At 38.9% G+C, this 22,731-nt stretch overlaps 1 protein-coding gene and 1 long non-coding RNA gene across 2 annotated transcripts in view; both read right to left on the bottom strand.

Annotated features, from left to right (window-relative positions):
* The window catches only part of DMGDH (dimethylglycine dehydrogenase), a 41,802-nt gene extending 35,946 nt beyond the window's left edge, over positions 1-5,856 (bottom strand). The window contains exons 1-2 of the mRNA XM_064642649.1: positions 5,666-5,856; positions 3,839-4,004 (exon numbers count right to left, since the gene is read on the bottom strand). Coding sequence (XP_064498719.1) covers positions 3,839-4,004; positions 5,666-5,766 — 267 coding nt within the window. The 5' untranslated portion in view covers positions 5,767-5,856. The remainder of the gene's footprint in view (positions 1-3,838; positions 4,005-5,665) is intronic.
* Positions 5,857-10,383: 4,527 nt separating this feature from the next.
* LOC135407533 (uncharacterized) lies at positions 10,384-21,359 on the bottom strand. The gene is made up of 2 exons (XR_010426913.1): positions 20,988-21,359; positions 10,384-15,043 (listed from the first exon to the last, which is right to left on the bottom strand). It is a non-coding gene; the product is annotated as an uncharacterized LOC135407533 (long non-coding RNA).
* Positions 21,360-22,731: the final 1,372 nt, after the last annotated feature.

Here is a 22,731-nt window from a genome sequence, read left to right as displayed (position 1 = left end):
TTAAGGAAACTATTCACCTGCCTACAATGGAGATGGCTGCATCAACCTAATGACATTCATAACTGCAGTCATTTAGCACTTAAAAAAGCAGAATACAGTGTTACTGAAGTTAAGCGCATGTCCTGAATTTGTCAACTCATTAACACCCTTCTTCAAGTGAGACAGCATAAATGTAAAATTAACTTAGGTTTCCAAGATAACTACACTGATTTAAATATTTTATATACATAGTGCATTTTTTGCTAACTAAAACAGAGCTTATTCAAACATTAAGGTTGCTTCCATTAAGGGAGCTAGACGCTGGAGTCCATCTTCGACTTTAGGGATCCTTTGAGAAAAACGATAGCAGTCAAAAGTAAAAAGTAACACATATAGTATAGTTTTGATACTTTCCTTCTAAGTTGCCCAGTTCGCATAAACATTAAATACTCTTGATTTTAACTTGTCAACTCCGTTCAGTGCTATGTATTTTGAGGCTTTAACTTTTAAAGCTAGTGGAATATCTGTAACCATATGAATAACAAAAGAAAGATTTAGTGATCTTTAAAGATATAATAATGCTAAGAAGTTATTAAATGTTACAATTCTCTATAATTAAAATATCATATATTAGATCACACAACCTCATTTTTTTAAACAATGGCCTCTTCTGTCCTATCTTTCTTGGTGCAGTTTCACATTTAAGACAGGATCTTTTTCTTCTGAAAGTTAGTTTTGAATTGTTCTTAGCAAATAGCTTACACCCAGATACCATTTCCATCAAAAAACATAGCTCATACTCACTGACATGACAGGTACTCATTATCTTCAGAGAAGGAGGGTCATTACTGTCTGGCATTACTGATTGTATGTCTTGATGCTATCCACAGGCTTGAAAGCTTTTCTTACCTTTATTTGCAAGAATTTTATCTTTCTGATATCTTAGTTTATATATGATATCATAGTGTACCACATCACTGAAATGCCAAAATAATCCAGTGGAAAAGAGTGTAAAATAAATCATTTGCCAGTATTTTTTCAGTTGTGTCTGTATTTTATTCATAAATTTGACTCTAAGTATGTTTGGTATTGTTCACTACCTCAACAGTCTGCATTTATAAAGTGATCACACAAACATGTAGGAGTGAGATAAATCTATTAATGGTCCCACTAAGGACAAAGAAGGTGGGCTGGATTCTTAAAGTCCCTGGGCTAAAGTAATAGTTTGGAAAAAATACTGCTTGCAATCATTAGCATCATACTGGACACAGGTGAAGATTAGGTATTTGACTAATTGTGGTTTTTATCTCATTTGATACATGTGCTTTTATATGGTTGTGAACACATTTATTTTAATTACCTTAGACTAAACCCCAGGGCTCTTTTACTGTAGAATTTGTAATTAAAATTGTTCCATCAAAATGTTTAAATTTCTTTAGCTGTGTAAAGTAGCCTAGGAGTAACTAATTTACTTCTACCTGCAAAGTTTTTCATCTCATAATTACTTTTACTGTCATCTTTTATTTATGTAAACATTTTCTGATCTTCTTTTATTTTTCCAAATGTAGTAATACATTTTCCAGATATAAGGAAATTCCATTTTCATGGTCACTATTAGTGTAGTCTTTTTTAACTAAATAAGCCACAAATCACTTGCAAGTCAGCTATAAAATCATATATATTCATAAGCATTTAATTGCATGAATTAAATAAATACTTCACTCTCTGACTCTTTCAAGTGAAGGAAAGAATTTTAAATGCATTTGATGCCTTTCGCCTCTGATAATGAATGTTTCTGATTTCAGGAGCGCAGCTGGGAGACAACTATAACCTGGCTGCACTGTATAAAAATTAAGATCATAAAATCATAAAATAATGATAATGAAACAAACAGATTGAATGGGACCTAGGGAGATCTCTCTCCAACTTCATATTCAAAGCAGGGTCAGCTAAAGGATCAGATCACATTGCTCAAGATTTTCTTCAGCCAGTCCTTTGAAAACCTCCAAAGATGGAGGCTGCACCACTTTCCTGGCTAAGCATAGAACTTTGCCTTTGTCCTTGTTAAATTCCATAAAGCTCCTGTCCTTTCATCCTTCCAGCCTGTCTAGTTCCCTCAGCATTGCAGCTATGCCCTATACATTGCCTGATCATCCCAGTTTGGTGTAAACTGCAAACTTTATGAGCACGTACTTTGTCACCTACTCCAGATTATTGAAAAACATATTAAACAGGATGGGTGCCTGGTCAGACTCCTGTGACACTCTACTTATTTCCAGGCTTTGGGTAGCATATGACCCATTAACCACTACCCTCTGAGCCTAGCCATCCAAATAGTCTTTCAATTTTCTAGTTGTCCAGCCATATAGACCATAGCATCTTCAGCTGAATACATGAATATTATGGGAAATGGTATCTAAAGTACTGCTAAAGTCTAGATAAGTGACATCAACTGATCTCCCCTTGTCTGAGAATTCAGTCATTTCATAATAGAAGGCAATCAGGTTTCATCAGACATGATTTATTCTTGGCAAATCCTGACTCTTCCCTGTCAAATTTTTTCTCCTTTATGAGCCCAGATCTGAGACTTGTTTGATGATTTTCCCAATAACCAAATTATGGTTAGCTGGCCTTTAGCTACTCTGCTCAGCCCTTCGGCATTTTAAAAGGATGCATACATATGCCTTTCTCCAAATGTCTGGCACCTCCACCAATCTCAACAGTCTTTCAAAGTTGATACATCTGCAGATTTGCAATGCCGTGAGCAGTCAGTGCCTCACTCCTGTACTTAAGTCGAAGTACTCTTTGAGTGTTTCATAGTTATGGTTCAATACACAAGATGCATGATCTGACACTAAGCATGGTGTTGCTCTGTTTGTTGAACTATGGTATAGCTGTCTAAAAGACACAAAGTTATTGAATTTTGTTTCTCCTAACTACACACAATGTGTTTTCTTTTGCCTTGTTTGTTGAAAAGCACGTAAAATGAAATATACTACTTACATATTGCAGACAGTGACTTTTTAAAATTTCATTTTTTACTGTTGTCCTTTAATAAGACCCCAAACACACAAATTATCTGCAACAAGATGAAGCATTCTAGACTTCAGACTTCCTCCCCTGGGAGAAGTACAAGAATAAAATACAATACATCTGATACATCCTCCTTAATTTGTTCCTGAAAGACACTCAGATAAAGTATGCATAAATGTTCTACAGTAGTAACAGAGTAGTTCTAGAGACATTAAACTGTTGGGTTTTCTCCTCTTTTGTATTGAATCACAGAATATTCCGAGTAGGAAAGAACGAACAAGGATCAAGTCGAACTCTGAAGTAAATAGCCCATACTGGGATTAGATCTGCAACCTTGGCATTATTAGCACCATGCTCTAACCAACTGGGCTAATCTCAGGGTCTACACACAGGGATAACAACCTCCCAATTTCAGATAAGAATAACTGGAAATTAATGGAAAAAGCATCTATTATTGTATTATTGTGGCAAGCTTTATTTCATTTTGTTACATTACCTGCTCCAGACATTAATGTAGAAAATATGGAATTACATGCATGTACGTTGTGCACCAGTATGTCCACATGATTAGCATTACTATAGGAGGTGTCCCCACTCTAATATTATTACATGTATGTCTTTTTAGTTCTTTTCCTTAAAATGCAGACAAACCTTCAGGCTTAAAAACCCCCCACAGTGTACAGTTGTTATATTTGCTCCCCCAAGACTTTATATAATTTCAGCAGTGGCAGGAAAGAAAGCCAGGAAATAAAAAGGTAATGAAACTTCCACACCATTATATACACAAACTGCTGTTAATTTGAGAGATTAACAAAATATTTCTTACTGCATGCCAGGTAGATCCTGCAGTGAGCTCAGATTTTTCTAGCAGAACAACATCCTTCAAGCCAGCTTTAGCCAAGTGATAGGCTAGACTCACTCCAACACAACCACCTCCAATGATCACTGTGTCTGCTCTGTCTTTCCCCAAGGAAGGAGATGAGGTCTTTTCCCTGAAAAAAAAGAAAAATTACAAAAAGGCAATTTTCCATCTCTTTTTTTTACTCCTTCAATGATAATAAAACTTGGTGTCTGCTTGGCAATTTACACACCTAACTTAAACCCCAACGTGTTCACCTGTATCTTCTTTTAAAGTAAATGCTCTTGGAGGGTCATATATGTAAATAGTAGTAATACAAAAAAAAACCAAAGCAAGCTTGCTTCCACTTGCAACTTTAAAACTTGTGTTATTACCCAATATAACTTTATACGTAGATCCTATTTTTCAATAACAAACTGGCCCCCCAAATGACAGTGTCAAAATCTGACTTTTCGAAAGCGCTATAGTATATGCAACATAAAGTCTTTAAAAAATGTCTCCTTAATAAGGCTCCTTAATAAATTTCTAAAGCCAGTGTCAGTAGACTATGACAGTGTATGTGTTCATGAACAATGAAACTTGGTTTTTATTTATATTCTGTCTATTTTGACATGTTCTTGTTTTCTGAAGACAAAACATTATAGAAACAGGTTTTTGTCAATTGCTCACACCTGCTACCCCACCACACTGTATTTTCACAACTACTTTAGGCCAGCATAAACCAGAACTGCTACCATAGGCAGTCCCATTCTTCTCTAAGTCATCTGATCCTCCTCTCTGCTACCTCATCCACAGCCAGCCAAGCAGCAAGCTACATGTGGAAATTTATAACTATTTTTAAAAAAGTATTTCTTTTGGTGTGAGACAAGGTAGGACATATTAGTACAGTAGCAGTACACACTACGTAAACCACAGTATCTCTCCCTTCAGGACAGTTAATCATTACTCAATTTTATCTCTCCTTGTACACTTGCGACTTCTCTGGCCACAGACTTTCTAATGTATAACTAGTCTTCCAGTCAGAAAACAAAGCTACTTGTTTTATGTATTATGAATAGAGATCTTATGACATTTTAACTGCAATTGCAGGAGGAATGTGCACCATGCTTACTCTCTAGGTAGCAACGAATAAATGGGAGGACAGAACACCACAGGTTTGTGTATTTGGTGCACCACACACTTGCACGTGTTCTTTTTTGCGATTACATATGAATTTTTGCAAGTTAACAGTAAGCTGTTTAACAGCCAAATGTGAGACACTTACACCATTCCTCTACTGAATTTTGAGGCACGTGTTAATCAAGGTCAACCATAGAGGCTTTTCTCATGCTTCTTTTATGCTGTGGATTTGAGATTTTCTCACCTGACTTTCAGTTTTTTTCAAACCTTTGCCCAGGAGCCCGGCAAAGATCCGGGGTGCACCTTCCGGGTGAAGTACACCTGCACCCAGATGTTTGATCGTGCCAGTTAAAACCGGTCAGTACTTGCTCATCGGTATGGCCCAGAGGACACCAGGAGGGATCTCTTACACCACGTCAGCAACGCACCCCGGATGGTTCTGGCTTTGCCGCAGCAATGCGAGGCGCTGGGAGATCCACTCCCTGCCCTCAGGTGATCCGTCCGGCCGCTGGTAGAGCATCGGAGGCCGGCGGCAGGAGCCCGCCCCTCTCACTGCCTTCCCTGCGCATCCCCGACAGCAGCATCACCGGGAGCCGCGGCTTCGGGCGGCGCGGAACCACGTGCGGACTGTGCGACCGCGCCCGGCCCCTCCGCCCGCCCCCCGCCCGCACTCACCACCCCTGGGTGCCGAGGGGCCTCAGGGCCGCCGCGCCGAGGGGGCTGGGCCGGCGCGGGGGCTGCAGCCGTCGCAGGGCTCCCCGCAGCACCGCGCTCATCCCGCACACAACCAGTGACGGGGAGCGCTGGCCCCGCACCGCTCCCGCGGCGACCCGTCCCGCCCCGCCCCTGTCCCGCCGAGCCCAGCCCTCCCGGAGGAGGGTGCCGGACCGCCCCTTGGCCGAAGGGGCAGCCCGGGGGGCACCGGGCGCCTCCCGAACTCGAGCCGGGCGGGGGCGGCGGCGGGAGGAGCGGGACAGCCCCGGCCGTGCCAGGGCGCCCTGCGGGGTCAGGGGCCGGACTGGGCAGGGGGTGTCGCCCGCAGCTCTGCCCCCAGCGCCCGCCCCCTCCCGGGGCTATAAAAGCGTGACCAGAGGACTCGTCGGGCTGATCTTCGCGCCGAGCTGTCGGGGGTTAGCGGGCAGCCGGCGTCCCTGGACGAGGAAGATGCTGCCGATCAGGAAGACCGCGAAACAGGGCAAAAGGGTAATTCTCCTGCTTCTCTCCCCACCCAGCCCCGGGCGCTGCTCCCCATGGGCACGGGAGTGATATCCCCGCCGCACTCCCCTCCGGCGCCCGCCGCGGTGCGGACGCTGCCCCGGCGGGACCGGGCGGTGCGGGAGGGCAGCCCCGCACCGCGAGTCTGGCGACGGCTCAGGGCAGAGCTCCCGGCCGCCCCTCCAGCCTCCGGGGGGTCCTGCCCGTAGGCTCCCGCGGGGAGCTGCTGCTAGAGCGCCATGACCCGCGAACTGCGCCGGTTACCTACCAGTAAGGTACTCGGTATCTCTGCAGGTAAGGTGATCTTGCGAGAACCTAAAATAAAGCCATGATAATTATTTTAAGTGTTCAGCATGGAGCCGTTAAAGACATTTGGACATCATTATGAGATAAATTAGTTTGAATTAACTCTGTAACAGCTCACAGAGTTTTTGTTTCTCTGAACACATAGACTGGAGCAACAGAGTTCGAGACCATTTTACCTAATAGTATTTGATATGCAAATTAAGCAGGACTCACAACACACTGCAAATTAAAATTATAAAAATTGTAAGGATAAACTGTCATTGAATTTGGTTTCTGTCTTCAGCATCCTGCCTGCTTTATTTAAAAGCCCCAAATTGCTCTTCTGTTAATTAATATGACTTGATACCAACAGTATTTGTAATATCCACCCAAATTCCTATGTATCTGTGCCCTTTGCTCCCTCATTAACTAAAGAAAGAAGCCAGTATAAAAAGTTATCCAGGCATCAGCCATTCAGGCCATTAAGGCAAAGCCATGAGCTTCTAAATCAAACTCTCTGACATTTACCGATACTGCTGCCCTGCACTGCTGCTTGGGAAGGTCAGCAGAATCATGTATCCATCTTTTATTTGGAAGGACACAATTGCCATTAGTAGGGCACACCTTACTCAGAACTGGTTTTGCACATTTTTATGTGTAGCGTGTAAGTCCAGAGTAAGAGAACAGAAAGATACAGGAAGAAGTCCATGAGCTCTAGGTCTTTCAGGTAGATCAGTTGCAAAGGAGCAAGGTTGGGGGGTATTTTTTCTGCTTTTTATATTTTATCACCTAACTTCAACACCTAGCAGAAGGAAACTTTCGTAAGTTCCCCCTACAGGCAATGGACTTCTCTAGAGGGCTTACTTAAGATCTGAATAGTTGTTTTGAGATTCTTTTTCTCTCCACCAAGGAAAAGGTAGGCTATAGATAGACCAAGCAGGTTCTTCACTTACACAGTTCAGTTACATTCCTAAAGGTGGTTGAGGGAATATCTTCATATTCACTCTTTCCATGAATAGATGGACCATGTGCTGCAACTTCATTTGTAGGAGCAAAGTGAAACAGTGAAAAGATGGCTCAAAACCCCCTTGATTAGCTTTTTACACGTGCTGTTTCTTGCAATTTAATACCAGATTTGTGTAGTACCAGATCACCTGTCAGTACAGTTTTGATCTGGATCAGACATGAGCACACAGCTATAAGTCTCTGGGGCAGAATGAAACAATATTGACCCTGAAATTCAGCTAGCTATATGCTCATTGAACCAATGGTATTTTACACAGTATATAAAGCAAAAATGGTGTGAAGAGAAGATGTCAGACCCATAATAAACTCTGCAAAAAGTTTTAATCCAATATGAACTGACAAAGTAAGTTTTTATTAAGTATTTTGTGCTTTGTATTTATCTCTGCTGCTCTGATGCTAGGTTTCATGTATCACAATATATTAAGATGCCATGGTCTATTCAAACATGGCTTATGTTGCTTTTGTGTGTCAAAAGGGAAGATTATTTTAAAATACAGTTTAAAAAACTAGAACTGTGAAGAAAAACTGTTGTTAAATCCTGTGACTTGTTAAAAAAATCTGTTGAACTGCATTTAAGTACATATATAATACAATAATAAATATAATACCTATATGTGATATCAATATGTGTCTATTACTTGATGTTCAGTTAACAAGCAACAACTGAGGCTGCTTGTATGTTTTTTTTTCTGCATACCTGTTCTCTGGATATTAAATTTCTGAAGCAAACTCCATCTACAAAAGATACTTTGGCAGGCAGGGGAAGCAGGGCTCAAACAGTGATCACTTGGGTACCTTTCTCCCACCCCATTTGAGGCATTTGGTTACAACTGCAAGTTAGTTTATTGCAAGCACAATCTTTACAAAGCCTCCTGGCACTTACATTAAAATTCTTTTGCCTGTTTCTGCTGAAATAAAGATAAAAACTTGCACACTTCATAATAAAGCTTTAATCAGGTCAATATTTTGGCAAGTCCACAGTGTGCAATGGAATCTGATGCAGAGGTTTGCAAGCCAACACTTGGCCAATCTCTGCACAGCAGCACTGCACAGAGAAGTCCTGCCATCTTGCTGCAATGTCAGTGCCTCAGCCAAAACTGGTGACCCTCTGAGGCTTGGTAGGCTCCGAAGAGCCTTACACTGCTGTGCTTGGTACTGAAACTGGCACATTGGCATACTGTTCCTTCTGCTTGCAAAGGCATACTCACACCCTGCCTAAAGGGCAGGGCTGAGATGTCATAAATGTTTGTCTTTGTTGGAGGTATGGTATAATAAGATAATTATATTAATGAAGGACAAAGTATCAAAAAAGAAAATCTACTAAAGGTTGAAGGCTGATTGTTAAAAAAGCCTTCCACTCAGCATGAAAATCACACTCAACTCTATGTCCATGAGGCTTTTCTTTTTCCTACTCCCTCAAAGTTCATCCATTGAAAGGCCAGTGTACTGTCAAGAAAACTATGGAGAGAAATTGCAGTCTTACCTTTGATAAATTCTTTTCCTATACTCACTACCTTGTGTATGTAGTCTTCAATCATTCATCCACTTCTTTAAATAAATAGAATTATGGTTGCAATCCAATAGCAGAAATAAACCCTATTCTGACAGCAATGTACTTTTTAGAAATTTTGAACAAGCCAATGAAGCAATGAAAGGAATAAAAAAAGTAATATATTTCAGGTGAAACTAATATATGTTCTCATGTTTTTCAATTTTACAAAAAGAAAATTGCCATTTTCCTTGCACTAGCATGGAATTGAAGGCAGAAGCAAGGGTAATCGCAGGGTGCTGTAAGGTTTTTAATTTGGCTTCTTAAAACATCTCAGGGCTGTGAAAAACAAAACAGGATTTTCTTTAACTTTGTAAATCTGGATAAGCAAACCCAGGCCTTAAAAAGACTGTCAGAAACTGCAGGCCAGCTTTTGAGATGTGTCTTGTTTGGTAGGAAAATGTTACATGATTACTTTTCTGTGATGCCTGTTGTGCCATCTGGTGTCACAAGTTATTTGTGGTAAGGCTCTACGAAGGTGGCATTTGTAGCTAAAAGACAAATGGGCTAATAAAGAGATTAGTGATACTAGTGTTTCATTTTAAGAAGTTTTGCATATATTTTACAGAAGAATTTGAGACGCTGTTTTACTTTCATGGGAATGAAACTGGACCATTGATTTCCAGTTCTGGGGACTGTATCTCTGAAATACAGTACAACTGACTAATGAAAAGACATAATAAATGTGTAGATATTAAAGCCTTATGCTGCAAAAGAGCACATATACCATTCTTTAAAGATAATTTCAAAAGGAAATTTATTACTTTTTACTATTACAGCAGAAGTATTTCTGGTAGCCTGCAGGTATTTATGTCTGCTTTACAAATACAGAAAATGGCAACAAAGATAAAGGAAGGCCACAAAACTGAAGCACAGTAATTGTTAATATTTCCTCCTGCTTTCTTCAGGGTATTCTAGAGCGCTTGGATGCTGGAGAAATTGTGATTGGAGATGGAGGATTTGTCTTTGCTCTTGAAAAGAGGGGATATGTAAAAGCTGGGCCTTGGACTCCTGAAGCAACTGTAGAACACCCAGAAGCAGGTCAGTTTTACTAGGAAATAGTATTCTCCTGTAGTGAATGTAAACATGGTTGGCTCAATAATAACTATAAAGGAACTCATAGTAGGTTTTCAAATAGGAGTGTTCCTTGACACTGTGTAATTACATTGTTAAGAACAGCATAGGAACTGCCCATCTTAGCCCTTTTACTTGCTCTAACACTAGCCAAAAGCAGTTGACTGGGGTTTATATTCATATTCTTATATGAATAGTGCAAACATGTAGTGATACATCTTCAAAATGCTCTCCCAGTCTTCAATAATTTGCATCTCAGGGACTTTTTATTGCAGATGTGGTTACATTTGTGTTTAATAACATTAGGTGATTTCTCAGTCATGAATTTGTCCAGTCTGTCCTAGAGCTGATCATTTAAAGCTTATGATTTATAACATCTCAGGGAAAAGAATTCTGCAGTTAACCATCTGTTTTGTTTTGGTTTAGTCATTCTAGGACTCTTACATATTTATAAACTAAAATAGTTTTTTTATTCTTTCAGAGAAATAACAGTTTTTAATAAACATTGTAATGGGAGTATTTAATGTTTCTGGCTCCACTATGAAATGGGGAATGATAGACCTCAAAAGAACCTAAAAATTGCAATAAACAGATAATGGAGTAACACTCTTAAAGTGGATGGAGACAAAAATGAACAACTATTCCACGCCTTCCAGCATAAAGATTATAGTGTTTAGCATAAATAGTGCAGAAGCAGATGCTATTAACTATTTATGTATGCTTCATTACAAGAAAGCATTTGCACTAATAATACGATGTGCAGTTAATCCCACAAGCCAATTCAGAATATCCTGGGGGAAAAAATTTTCTTTGTTCTGTGTTTGCCCTTCCAAATTAGTCTTTTCCTTCTACACATGGGAAGAAGGAAGAGAGGGGAAGGAGAGATTCTTAGCTCTCCCTGTTGTATTGCTTTGTACACCTTACCTATTCATTCAATCTAATTCCTCTGAGGCTTCAAGTGTCACTTATGTGTAGCATGCCTAATTTAGGGTTATGGACAGCTTTAGATAGTGCAGAGCTCCAGTAAAGGTTTAAGGATTGATGACCTAATTTGCTGACTCTCTTTGCTCATCCCAAAGAGAATTCCATTATCTCTCTTTCTGTTTGTTTCCACCTCTAACTTTGTCTGCCTCTGCACGTTCCAACTTACAACTCATAGCACTTATCCCATGCTCTTTATTTCCCCTTTGCTTGTTATTTTCCACCTCAAAAGCCCTTGACCCTCTCCACATGTCTCTTACAGGCTATTTATAAATACACCCTTCAGTGGAAATGTATTCACTGATTTTTGTGCGGGGTGGGGGGCTGCCTCCTCTCCATTATTGCTTTTTTGCTTCTGCATGCCCAAGGGTCACGTTACTTTGAAAGCAGGTGTAAAGAACACAAGGAGCAACTGGCTGAGCCAGTGGATGTAAAAACCATACAAACTACCAGAGCTTCTTGTTTTTATAAGGAAAGAAGGAAAAGGTGGGAGGTTCTGAGAATGCAGCAAGGGATTAAAAAAAAAACCACCCAAATTTAAAAAAAGTGACTTTGAGGCCATTATCTGTACTACTGGAGAGGAGTTTCACCAAACTGACAAGTTTAGAAATGAGATCTAAATATTTCTTCTGAGACAGATCAGGTAGTGCTTATTGCCCCTATCTCTTGTTAGCCTCTATCTGTCTTTTACGGAATGTCCAACTCACGGCAGAGTGAAATTAAAACTTAGTGTTTTATGTTATACACCTGACTTCTAAAATGCATAAGATTATTAACAATGGTTTAGTCTCATATGTGGCTATTAGCCCCATTTCTCAAATGCTGGAGGGAAACACAGTTTCACTAGCATGCTGGAAGTCACACAAGTAAATTACCGAGTGGTTTGTGGTTTTGATAGTGCATCATGCTGTGGGTTTGATACCAACAACAGTGCATTCATTCTTCTGGTAAAAAATGATCTGCCTGGGGTTAAATGAGATTCAGGCTCATTTTTTCCCTGAAAATGTAGACCCATTCAAGAGCCTCCTGTTCTCATATCTGATATTTTAGGGTATGAAGTTCCTTAATCCCATGTGTTAGATTGTGTTTCATTTGCATACTTATGTCACCATCCTTATTCACACAAATACCAGGCAATCTTCTAGGAATGCTAGAACCATATTTAAAGCCACCAACCATGGGGGTAAACAAATCTGGTCTACTATTGAATATCATAGAAGATTTATGAAAATATTTGTAGATTTGTTTTTTCCTTTCTCCATTTCCTGACTGGTTTTCATCAATGCTTTCTCACTGAGGGGAATAGAAACAGAAATTACAGAGCACTAGAAACATACAGAGATAGCCCTTATATTTGGGATCAGTAGCCTATTGTAATGGTGTAGGGAAAAGAATACTCCCTGAATTATGAATCTTTGTCTCTTTGTTAAAGTGTAAGAATGAAATTTGATCCCACCAGTTCATGCAGATTCCAGGGGCTTTTCACAGTATCACAGAATATTCTGACTTGGAAGGGGCCCACAAAGATCATCGAGTCCAACCCTTAAATGAATGGCCCCACAGGGATTGAAACCACAACCTTGGCATTACTAGCACCAGGCTCTAACCAACTCTCAGGGACTTTTTGAAATGTAGCTCTACTGTAACCTATGTTCCTGAAAAGATCTTTGTGACTGCTGAGAAAAGGAGCACTGTGTTAAATCACAGTGGAGTAATTACAAGGCTGTAATTAGAAATTAAATACTGTACTACTAGCGAAAAGCAAGGACACTACACTTTCATTGATCCTTCAGTGAAAGCAAACATGCCTGCACGTATGCAAGTTGATTCTTGCAACTCAAACTGCTGATTTTATACTCATGACAAATTCGCGCATTTTCTTAATGACTCAGGCTGTCCATAGACAATGAGTTATGATAAATCTGGTCTTCAGGAAACCTTTACTAAACATCTGCCACAGAAACTGCAGTTTTCTTGTGCATGTAGAAAGTAAGTATCTTGTGTACAGTATCTAGGGAATAAATTATTCCTATATTTGGTATAAGCTGTCAAGCATTTACCTCTGTTTTACACAATCAGTGGTGTTCTAGACATTATTATAATTCTTATTCTGTGGATATACATATAAAATCAATTGACAGTTCCAGTTCTGCTCCTGCTGTGGCAATCACAGTGTACTGCTTACAGCCAGGAAGGCACAAACTATCATTGCAGAGCCTACTCCCAAAGTCCTAATGTAGGAAATTTGTCCATTAAAAGTAATGGCAACCTTTCCTTTAAAGAAAATGTTGTCTCCGTAGTAAAATGATCATCTGCAGACATATGAGAAGAATTAACTTTGTGTTGTGAGTCACTTTTCTGGAGCAAGGAAGCATCTTTTAATTAAGGGTGTATTTAGCAAAACAGAGCTTTGGTTTTGGCTGACTAGACTCTTTTAGAGTTTTGTCAAGGGAGAAAACTCAAAAATACAAAATAAGGGAAGTAATAAAACACCGTATTCTTCTGTATAAATATCCTCTTGTCCCTTAATTTGTTGTCCTAATAGTTTCTTCTGTTTTCTTCTTCATAGTCTAGAAGCTAAGAAAATGCGGCTGTTTCATTTGATGATCTTTTTGTCTGGTATTCCTTGTTGCTTTCATGTTCTTCTGTTATATGTCTGCTTTCCCTTCCTAAATCACTGTGCATCTTTATAACTGGGAAGTCTGAAGGACTGCACAAAGTAGAAGATAGGCAAGGTGGCAGGCAAAGCTGAATCTGCTAATTAAATAGAAATCTTCAGTCATTCTTAGCAAAGAAAAATTAAGGAGAAAGTTTTCTACCTAATGTTCTGAGAGTGAGTAGAAAGAAGTTCTACACAAACTGGGGTACTGCTTCTGCGTTCTCATAATGGCTCTTCTAGTAAACACAGTATCACTTATTTTACAGTAACATTACAACAATAAACATTTGATTTTGGGGTAACACAGTAATGAGTGCACCAGACATCTCTTCTTTGTCTCTTGTTTTGCAGTTCGTCAGCTTCACCGGGAATTCCTCAGAGCTGGATCCAATGTTCTGCAGACATTCACCTTTTACGCCAGTGAGGACAAACTAGAGAACAGGGGCAATTATGTTGCTGAGAAAATAACTGTGAGTAAAACAGTTTTGATGGCGATATGAAATGAATTGATTAATTTCAAAAGGTTTAGTAGAGAGACTATCAAGTACTTTCACAGTTTGTCATAACAATTTTAGGAAGAAAGACAAGGACAAAAAAATCCCAAACACAACAACAAAACCAACCAACCAAAAAAAACCCCTCAAAAAACACACCAACAAAAACCTCACCAGCCTAGCAAAAAACAAACAAAACCCAAAATAAACTACCCCCTCCCCCATATAAAATAGGTCAAGGATGAAGAGAGTAAAGAGAATACCCACATTGTGTTTTTTCCCATCTGAGGAGATTGGTTTACTGGAGTTTTGATGCAAAGACTATAGGGAGGACTAAATGCACAAAAGGCAAAACTAGTGGGGGAAAAAAAAAAAGAAATGCTTTAACATCCAGAGAAATGAATAATCAGCTCCAAAAATGGTGAAGAATCCTAGCAAATAATGAGCGGCTAATTAGAACAAAATGTTTTTTAGAACCATATCTTCAATAAAGTAACAAGTAAAAAAATCCAAGCTCTACACTGTGGTCAATATTCCTCTTGTCCCATGTAAGGATAATCTGTTACATCAGCAGAACTACCACGCTGGTGTTTTCTTACCCCCTGCAAAAAGGAGTTGTAGGATGTTGGGTGTATTCACTAGATGCAGGCCCAAGGTCCAGTGGGATTTCTGGCACAAGCATTTCTAGATAGCTCCTTTGAGAGTAGAATAGTTGCCATTGAGGGATTTCTCTGATCCTTTCCCTTTGGTCCTATTGTACATTTTAACTTCTACAAAACAGAGAAAATTCCCCAGGACTCAGGGAAGAAGGAATATCTTTGTATCCTGATAGCCTCAGTCAGAAATTAGCACAATCTGGACACTAGGGAAACACTTTAGGTTTAACTGAGGTCATAACAAAACATCATGACCAAATTTATCTGAAATGCTGTATCTTTACATTCATTAGATGCAACATTGAAATATCTGAAGTGGTAGTCCCAGAAACACAGTACCTCTGGAACAAGCCATGCCGCAATTCTTGCTGCCATGCAAAATTATAAGGGCTGGAGAGCACCTGGTATTGGGAATCCATTGCAGCAAACCTTTCAAAATTGATTTCCTGCCAGTTCAAGAAGCGGGTTCTTTCAGGATTTAAGTGGTTTATGGTTCCACCACCCCGAGTTCCTGAACATGTTCCTGAGCACAAGGGAAGACAATCTGGCAGCAATAGACCTAAAAATCAGCTACATCTTTTAAGGCAGCCATGGAAAACTTGAGCTGAGAGAAGACTATGTAGATTCTAAGTAGTCCATGGACTGCAGAGAAACCTGCTATAATCAGTACTTGTTATCTGTCCCAAACAATGGGATAGATTTTCTCCAAATTTTTTTTTTTTCCCCCACTTAACCTCTTTTTCCAAAGCTGTTCTGGTCATCCTAATTTACCTATAGAGGGAATCTGTCTTTCAGCTTAAGTGATTAATTAATCACAAATACTGATAAGTTTCCCTCTATTATTCTTAAATTGGTAACTTTAACATCAAATAATTAATAATATCTTTTAAAAAAATGCCTTAAATAATTCTGTATGAATATTATATCTGATTTTTTTTAAATTATCAAAACACAAAAATACATTTTAAAAAATTCAATTGAAATTACCATATATTTTGTTTTCCATCCACAAATGTCAGAATAAAAGCACACACTTAAAGATAACTAACTCATTTTCTGAGAGGCAAAGAAAATTCCATTTCACCAAATACTCACTTTTTACAGAATATTTGTGCAAAATGTATTAAAGGTAATGTGTTTTTTGTAGTATTTGATAATACGATAACTTAGAAGTGGCAAGAATTTTTTTCCTAGTGTTTGTTATTTTTCTTAATGAATTTTATCTTCCTAATCAATATTATTTAAAAATCCATTTAAATTATAAAAGAATATGAAAAAGATATTATGGCTTTTGACTCTTTTTGTCCTTTTTTTTTTTGCTCTGAAATTATATGTGTATCTCTGACCAGGTAAAATTGACATAATCTATATTCACACAGTGCCAGAAAGTGAATGAAGCTGCTTGTGACATTGCAAGAGAAGTGGCTAATGAAGGTGATGCTTTGGTGGCTGGAGGGGTCAGTCAAACACCATCATACTTAAGCTGCAAGAATAAAACAGAGGTTAAAGCAGTCTTTCAAAAACAACTAGATGTCTTTATGAAGAAGAATGTGGACTTCCTAATTGCAGAGGTAAATCTTTAAAAATGCACTTGCCTTCAACTGGCACAATGTTGACTTTTAAGATGTCTAGTTTACTTTAGGGAGAACAACTATATATTGCTTCTTCCTTTAAAATTTTCTGCTGTGCTCTTGTCCCAGTAGTATCAGATATTTTTCTAAATGCGCACCATCACCTGCAGGTGTCCTAGAATAGGACCTTGAAACCTATGTTTCTACCTCAGTCAAGTGAAATTCTATACTGGTACAAAGAGGATATAATAATGGGGTCTTAACTAGTTCCTATTTCTTCCCATATGTGGTAAGCAACCTAAGGTGACTTTTCTAGATTAAAATAGTTCTTGGATTAATCCCCGATTAATCAAATCCTGTATGGGCAGTCTTATTCTGAAACAAAATTATCATTATGTTTAACTTACTTTTACTCACTGACTTTTAAAAATCCTTTTTCAACTGGGTGGTCAGTGAACTCAACTGAATTATGTTAGTATAAATCAGAAAAGAATCAAGTCATATTGCTGGTGAATTTGGGGTCTGGATTAATGTATTTATGCTTCATTGCCAAGAAACTAAAGTAGTCCAGTTTTAATTTCTTTCAGTATTTTGAACATGTTGAAGAGGCCGTGTGGGCAGTTGAAGTTCTAAAAGAATCTGGAAAGCCAGTTGCAGCTACAATGTGCATTGGTCCAGAAGGAGACATGCATGGAGTGTCCCCTGGACAATGTGCTGTCCAGCTGGTAAAGGCTGGTAAGAATCTCTTTTAATATGCCCTTTAAAAGCAGGGAACAAAGTAATGTCCTTAATTATTGAGATAAATGAATGTGTATCTGAAGTAGGTAGCTTCCCAATTATATCTGATAAAAGTTTTGATTCTGTAGTAAAGTTTTTATGTGTACTTTACTAAAGCAGTCTTGTAAAAACAGATGAAAATGCAGCTATGAAATCCTTGATAATCAGAGAGCAATGGCTGGGAGCAATAGCCACAGACAGCTGATACTGAATACAGAAAAATCCTAAACCTACTCAAATTTCATTACAGACCCAGCCCCAAATTCTAGAATCACATGCAGGATCCAAAGCCACCTTTGATTCTCTGCTTATTTATTTTTGAAATGTATGAAGCATAGTTCAAACCCAGGATGAGAGAATTAAGAGGATGAAAAAAATTAATAATTTTGCCCATTCCCAGGACAAGGGGAAAGGCAGAAGAAACTAATCAGGGGCATGATGAATGATGGTACAGCGGTTTATTATATCTGTTTGAAACTGCTCTTCTCCTTTCCAGTCAGAGTTGAAATCCAAAGGTAGAACTTGTGTTAGGAACCTGCTAACTATTTGCATGTGTGGCTGTATGTAATCAGACTTCACTGATTAAGCACTGGTAAGAAAAGCAGCTGTAGAAGGGGGGAAGATGTCATTCATCATCAGGAAGATAAAGAGGAGTGCAACTGAGATGCAAACGGAATGACCAACCTCAGCAGAGTTGAACTCTAACACATCTGCCTTGTTTTCATAACACTGGTGTAAAGATGGACTGTACTGCTTCTGGACTGCTGTGGCTCAGAACTTTCACTTCCCACTTTCTGTGAAGATGTGACTTGAAGTTATTTTCCTTCTCCCAGGTGCTTCTATTGTTGGAGTCAACTGCCATTTTGATCCAGAAACTTGCCTGGAAACTGTGAAACTGATGAAAGAGGGCTTGCAGGCTGCTAAACTGAAAGCCCACCTGATGTCCCAACCACTTGCTTTCCATACACCTGATTGTGGAAAGCAGGGTTTTATTGATCTTCCAGAATTTCCCTTTGGTAAGACAAGGGTATCTTTGTTGTTGTATGTTTGTTTGTTTATTTGTGGTTTTGTTTTATTGTATGTTCCTCTTTTGTTTGTTTGTTTTTTTTTCCCAGCTTTTAGTAAAGCTGAAGCTGCAAAGTGTCCTTCTATACAACAGGATGAGTCCCAGTTACCTTCTGGCATTTTCCAGACAGATTACAGTATATTACTGGATTAAAGATCATCCACATAGTGACAATGCTTCACTAGTATCGCAGCACGTGACTGAAAGTGAAATTACGACGAAAACAGTTAAAATACCACAATCTAAACTCAGTTAAAAACTTACTTCTTCCCAGTGCTATAGAACCATGTTCAGAACAGCTATAAACAGTCCAAAGAAATGAACAAAAGCAAATACTCATAACAACACTCACTATCCCACAAGGCCTATGTGTACCTGTTTAGGGACTTAATGTACAATCCATATGCAGAACTGGATAAAGGTGCATGATTATTGCATAATAGTTCAGTCTTGTGAGTGTTACTGTGTAATTTAAGTGAGACTAGAGAGAAACCAGAAAGGGGACTTCAATGTTGCTAACAAATTGGCAGTTTGGAGGCTTTACAACTATGCTCAGGAGAAACTCTACAAAAACTGAAAGATTCAGCCATTTTTGTGTATATAAGGCTTGTGTATTTAGGCTTATTTTCCCCTGCGGTGCAAAGGATCCCTTTAACATAAAGACAGAATCAGTTTACACATTTTAAGATTGATTAGAAAAATTCTTTCATTTTCAGATAACGTACACCTTTCTTTTCAAGATCAAACTGTATGGTATTAAACATTCACAACTTGAGTTTGTAGAAAAAAATTAAGAGATGGATGTGATTTTTAGGAAGTTCATTGTTTTTTCTTTAAATTCCTTTCTTTACATAAATGACGGAAAGAGAATAGTGAGCCTGAGGCATTCATTAAATGGTAATAACATGTCTGAGTTCTGAAAATATTCTGAGATGTTTAAAAGTGTTAGGAACCATTTATCCTATTCATTCCTTCATATAACTCCTCTGATTGCAAGCAAAAAAAGATCGAACAGATGCAGTAAGCAATCAAGTGAACTGAAAGATTCACTCTTGGATTGTATGTTTTAAGCAATCTGTATGAGATCTCAGCATTCAGAAATTTTATGAATAATTGGTGAAGACTCATTTTGTGAATGTTTTCAATACCCAGAAGTAGCAACGAGTCACTTGATAGCAGATAAGCTGTTTGGTAAATCATTGTTAACCTGACCAAATTAACTGTTTTTTGTGAAAGGCAATATGGACAAAGAGGTATTTAGATATCTGAAGAGTACATAACCTCTGTACGGGCCAACAATATCTCAGTATCTAGGAAAGCATTAGCCATGCTGTATTGGCAAACTCCAGCATCTAGATGCCAGCAGTATTTATTTTTCTGTAGAACTTTATCCATTTTCCTGTGTTTTCCCTTCTGTGTTACTAGAATTTCTCTGAAATGTCACCAATTAAATAAGGACAATATTTTAGAAAGAAATGTCCCAGTGAAAGCAGTGAAAGCACCCACTTATCTCAAAAGTAGATATATAGAGGGGGCAAACCTAGGAACAGGTTACAAACTTTTCATCAAAAACTGATGAAAATTTAAATCTCTTTTTACTATAAATTTTAACATAAAGTTAAATTATAGATATTTAATTCTGAATAAAGCCAAGAAAATAAATGAATTGACAGACATGGAAAACAGAATGTTAGTCAATTTTGGGAAGGTGTCTTTCCATTTTAGAGAAAAGCATTTGGTGTGGGACAGTATCAAATATTTTGCAGAAGTCAAGGAAGGTGATATCAGTCGCTCTTCCCTTCTCCACCAACACTGTAACCCCATCGTAGCAGGCCAAATTTGTCAGGCAGGATTTGCCCTCAGTGAAGCCACATTGGCAGCCACCAATCAGATCCTCATTTTTCATGTGCCCTAACATAGTTTCCATGGGATTTGATTCATGGTCTTGCTGGGCACTGAGGTGAGACTGACCCATCTGTAGTTCTCTGGGTTTTCTGGGTTTTTTACATGAGGGTTATGTTTCCCTTACTCCAGTCACTGGGAACTTCACTAGACTGTCATGAGTTTTCACATATGACAGTTAGTGGCTTAGCTACTTCATCTGACAGTTCCCTCGGGACCCTCAGATGCATCTCATCAGGTCACATGGATTGTGACAGGGTGGTGGAGGAGACAGAGAGACACTCTATACTGTTCCCCTGGAGTTTTGTTGCTTATACCGGTATAAACTGAGTGCACAGTGATGCATTCTTAGTGTTGATCATTTGTATAAATTTTGCACTAGTGTTTTCATGATATATGAGAGACAAGGAAATCATTAATTTTTCCTTCTGTTGCTTTTTGTCAGCTCTGCAGCATTGTACACAAGCTTTTTTTTATTTGAACAGCTTTCTAAGATAGCTTAATCTAAGTTAATCTTAGATTATTAAGCTTGTGATATTAAGACCACCTACTTTTCCTTTGTCCAGTCTTTCCCTCTAAGACCAATAATTTTCTGTTTAAGAATATTTAATTTTCTTCCTTCTGCTTTTTAATTTCTGAACCCATTTCTTAACTACACAGTGGACTTAGAATGGATCTGCTTTGTATCATCTTCTTGCATTTTAGGCATTTTTGGGAGAGGATATAGGGAGAAGAATCCTACCTCTCTACTGTATTGCTGGAGCCTTACTACCTTCCGCCAGCTTCTTTGCCCAGTGGAGTGTTCAAGTGCACAGACAGTGCACAGGCTTGCATGATAACTGCGATGGTTCATCTCCTGCAGATGTGCATTAAGGAGTGGGAGGATTTTTATTCTTTAATTCCCATATTTTTATTCCTTAAAGTTTCTTCTTCAGTCCCTGGTCTTTTCTTTCCAGTTATGCTGCTCTCGTGCCTCCTACCCTTTGAGGTGTGCTTTTCCTTTATCTTTTCACTTTCTATTCCTCTCCTTCCACATCCTTCCCCTCAGCTCTGTTATCCCGTCACTCTGCTCACCACAACCTGCAACAGAGAGAAGGGTTCAAACTAAAGATTGCATCCTAACTTACCTACACACAGAACTTTCCACAAGCAATGACATGGTTTAAGGCAGCAAGATGCTTATGACTGGGATTCTAACTAAGGAATGGGCTAAGAAGTAGCTACAGATCCCAGCTGAAACAATTGGCTGCTGTTAGCTGGTCATGGAAAAAAATGTAATAAGCATTCTTGAGGAATAATGAGCAGGCTTATTCCTATTCAGATAGACTGATACCTTCTCCTTTCACAGATTAGTTTGTGGTAATCAGATTTCCCAGGTATTGCTTGTTAATTAGGAAACGTAGCCGTAACATTGAAAGTACTCCAAAACTTCAGCTAAGAACTCTGTCAGAATGGCAAGCATGCGATCAATCTTAGAAGATACTATGTGCTGTTTTGCAAGGCCAAAAATGCTAACAAGCACAGGTCAGCAGAACACAGCACAATCAGAAGGCTAGACTTCTGAAAGTTTGCATCATTAATTCTAGGTTAGACAGTTCAAACAAGTACATCTACATCTACAATCGCTTTAGCTAACAGAGTGCAAGTGTTTCAACAACATGATTTCTTACAAAAACTCTGTTGAAATGGACCATGGTGGAAACTTAAGATATGACTGTCTTTGCAGGTCTGGAGCCAAGAATTGTAACCAGATGGGACATTCAAAAATATGCAAGAAAGGCCTATGACTTAGGAATTCGTTTCATTGGAGGCTGCTGTGGATTTGAGCCATATCACATCCGAGCAATAGCTGAGGAGCTGGCTCCTGAAAGAGGATTTTTGCCAGAAGCTTCTGAGAAGCATGGTAGCTGGGGCAGTAACCTGAGCATGCATACCAAACCCTGGGTCAGAGCAAGGTGTGTATATCTGACCCGGAAAGCACACCAACACACCTCTTGCAAAGGCTTATATTGCTCAATGCAGCAGACTGGCTTAACTCATATGGAGGCCTAAATATCACCGTAAACATTCTATGTGTTAATAATTTTAAAGAATTAAAGCTGATCTTGGAGCAGGGAAATGGGTGAAGGAGCACTAGAGGAGCTCTTGTGAAAGTAATTCGTGAAATAATTCATGAAAGTGAAGATGAAAAACTGACAGGGTACTGTAGATCAGCTTCTAATGGTGAGTGGCTTACAGTATTCCTTTCAAGGAAAGAATACCATAATGATACTTTTTAAGCATGTACCATTTTATTGCATGCTTTCATTCCTCTGTATTTAAATATAGTTAGATGACCCTTTGCAATGGTCATTTAGGCCACATTTCCTTCAGTATTGTGAGGTGCTGAGAAAAAACCCCCCTGAATTTCCTTTTCTTTCCTTAGGGCAAGAAAAGAATACTGGGATAACCTGAAGCCTGCTTCAGGAAGGCCATATTGTCCTTCC

Source organism: Pseudopipra pipra, chromosome Z (genome assembly GCF_036250125.1).
Source record: "Pseudopipra pipra isolate bDixPip1 chromosome Z, bDixPip1.hap1, whole genome shotgun sequence".
Classification (NCBI taxonomy): Eukaryota; Metazoa; Chordata; class Aves; order Passeriformes; family Pipridae; genus Pseudopipra; species Pseudopipra pipra.
The sequence above is the reverse complement of the archived record's forward strand: the minus strand, read 5'-3'. Positions and strand labels throughout refer to the sequence as shown.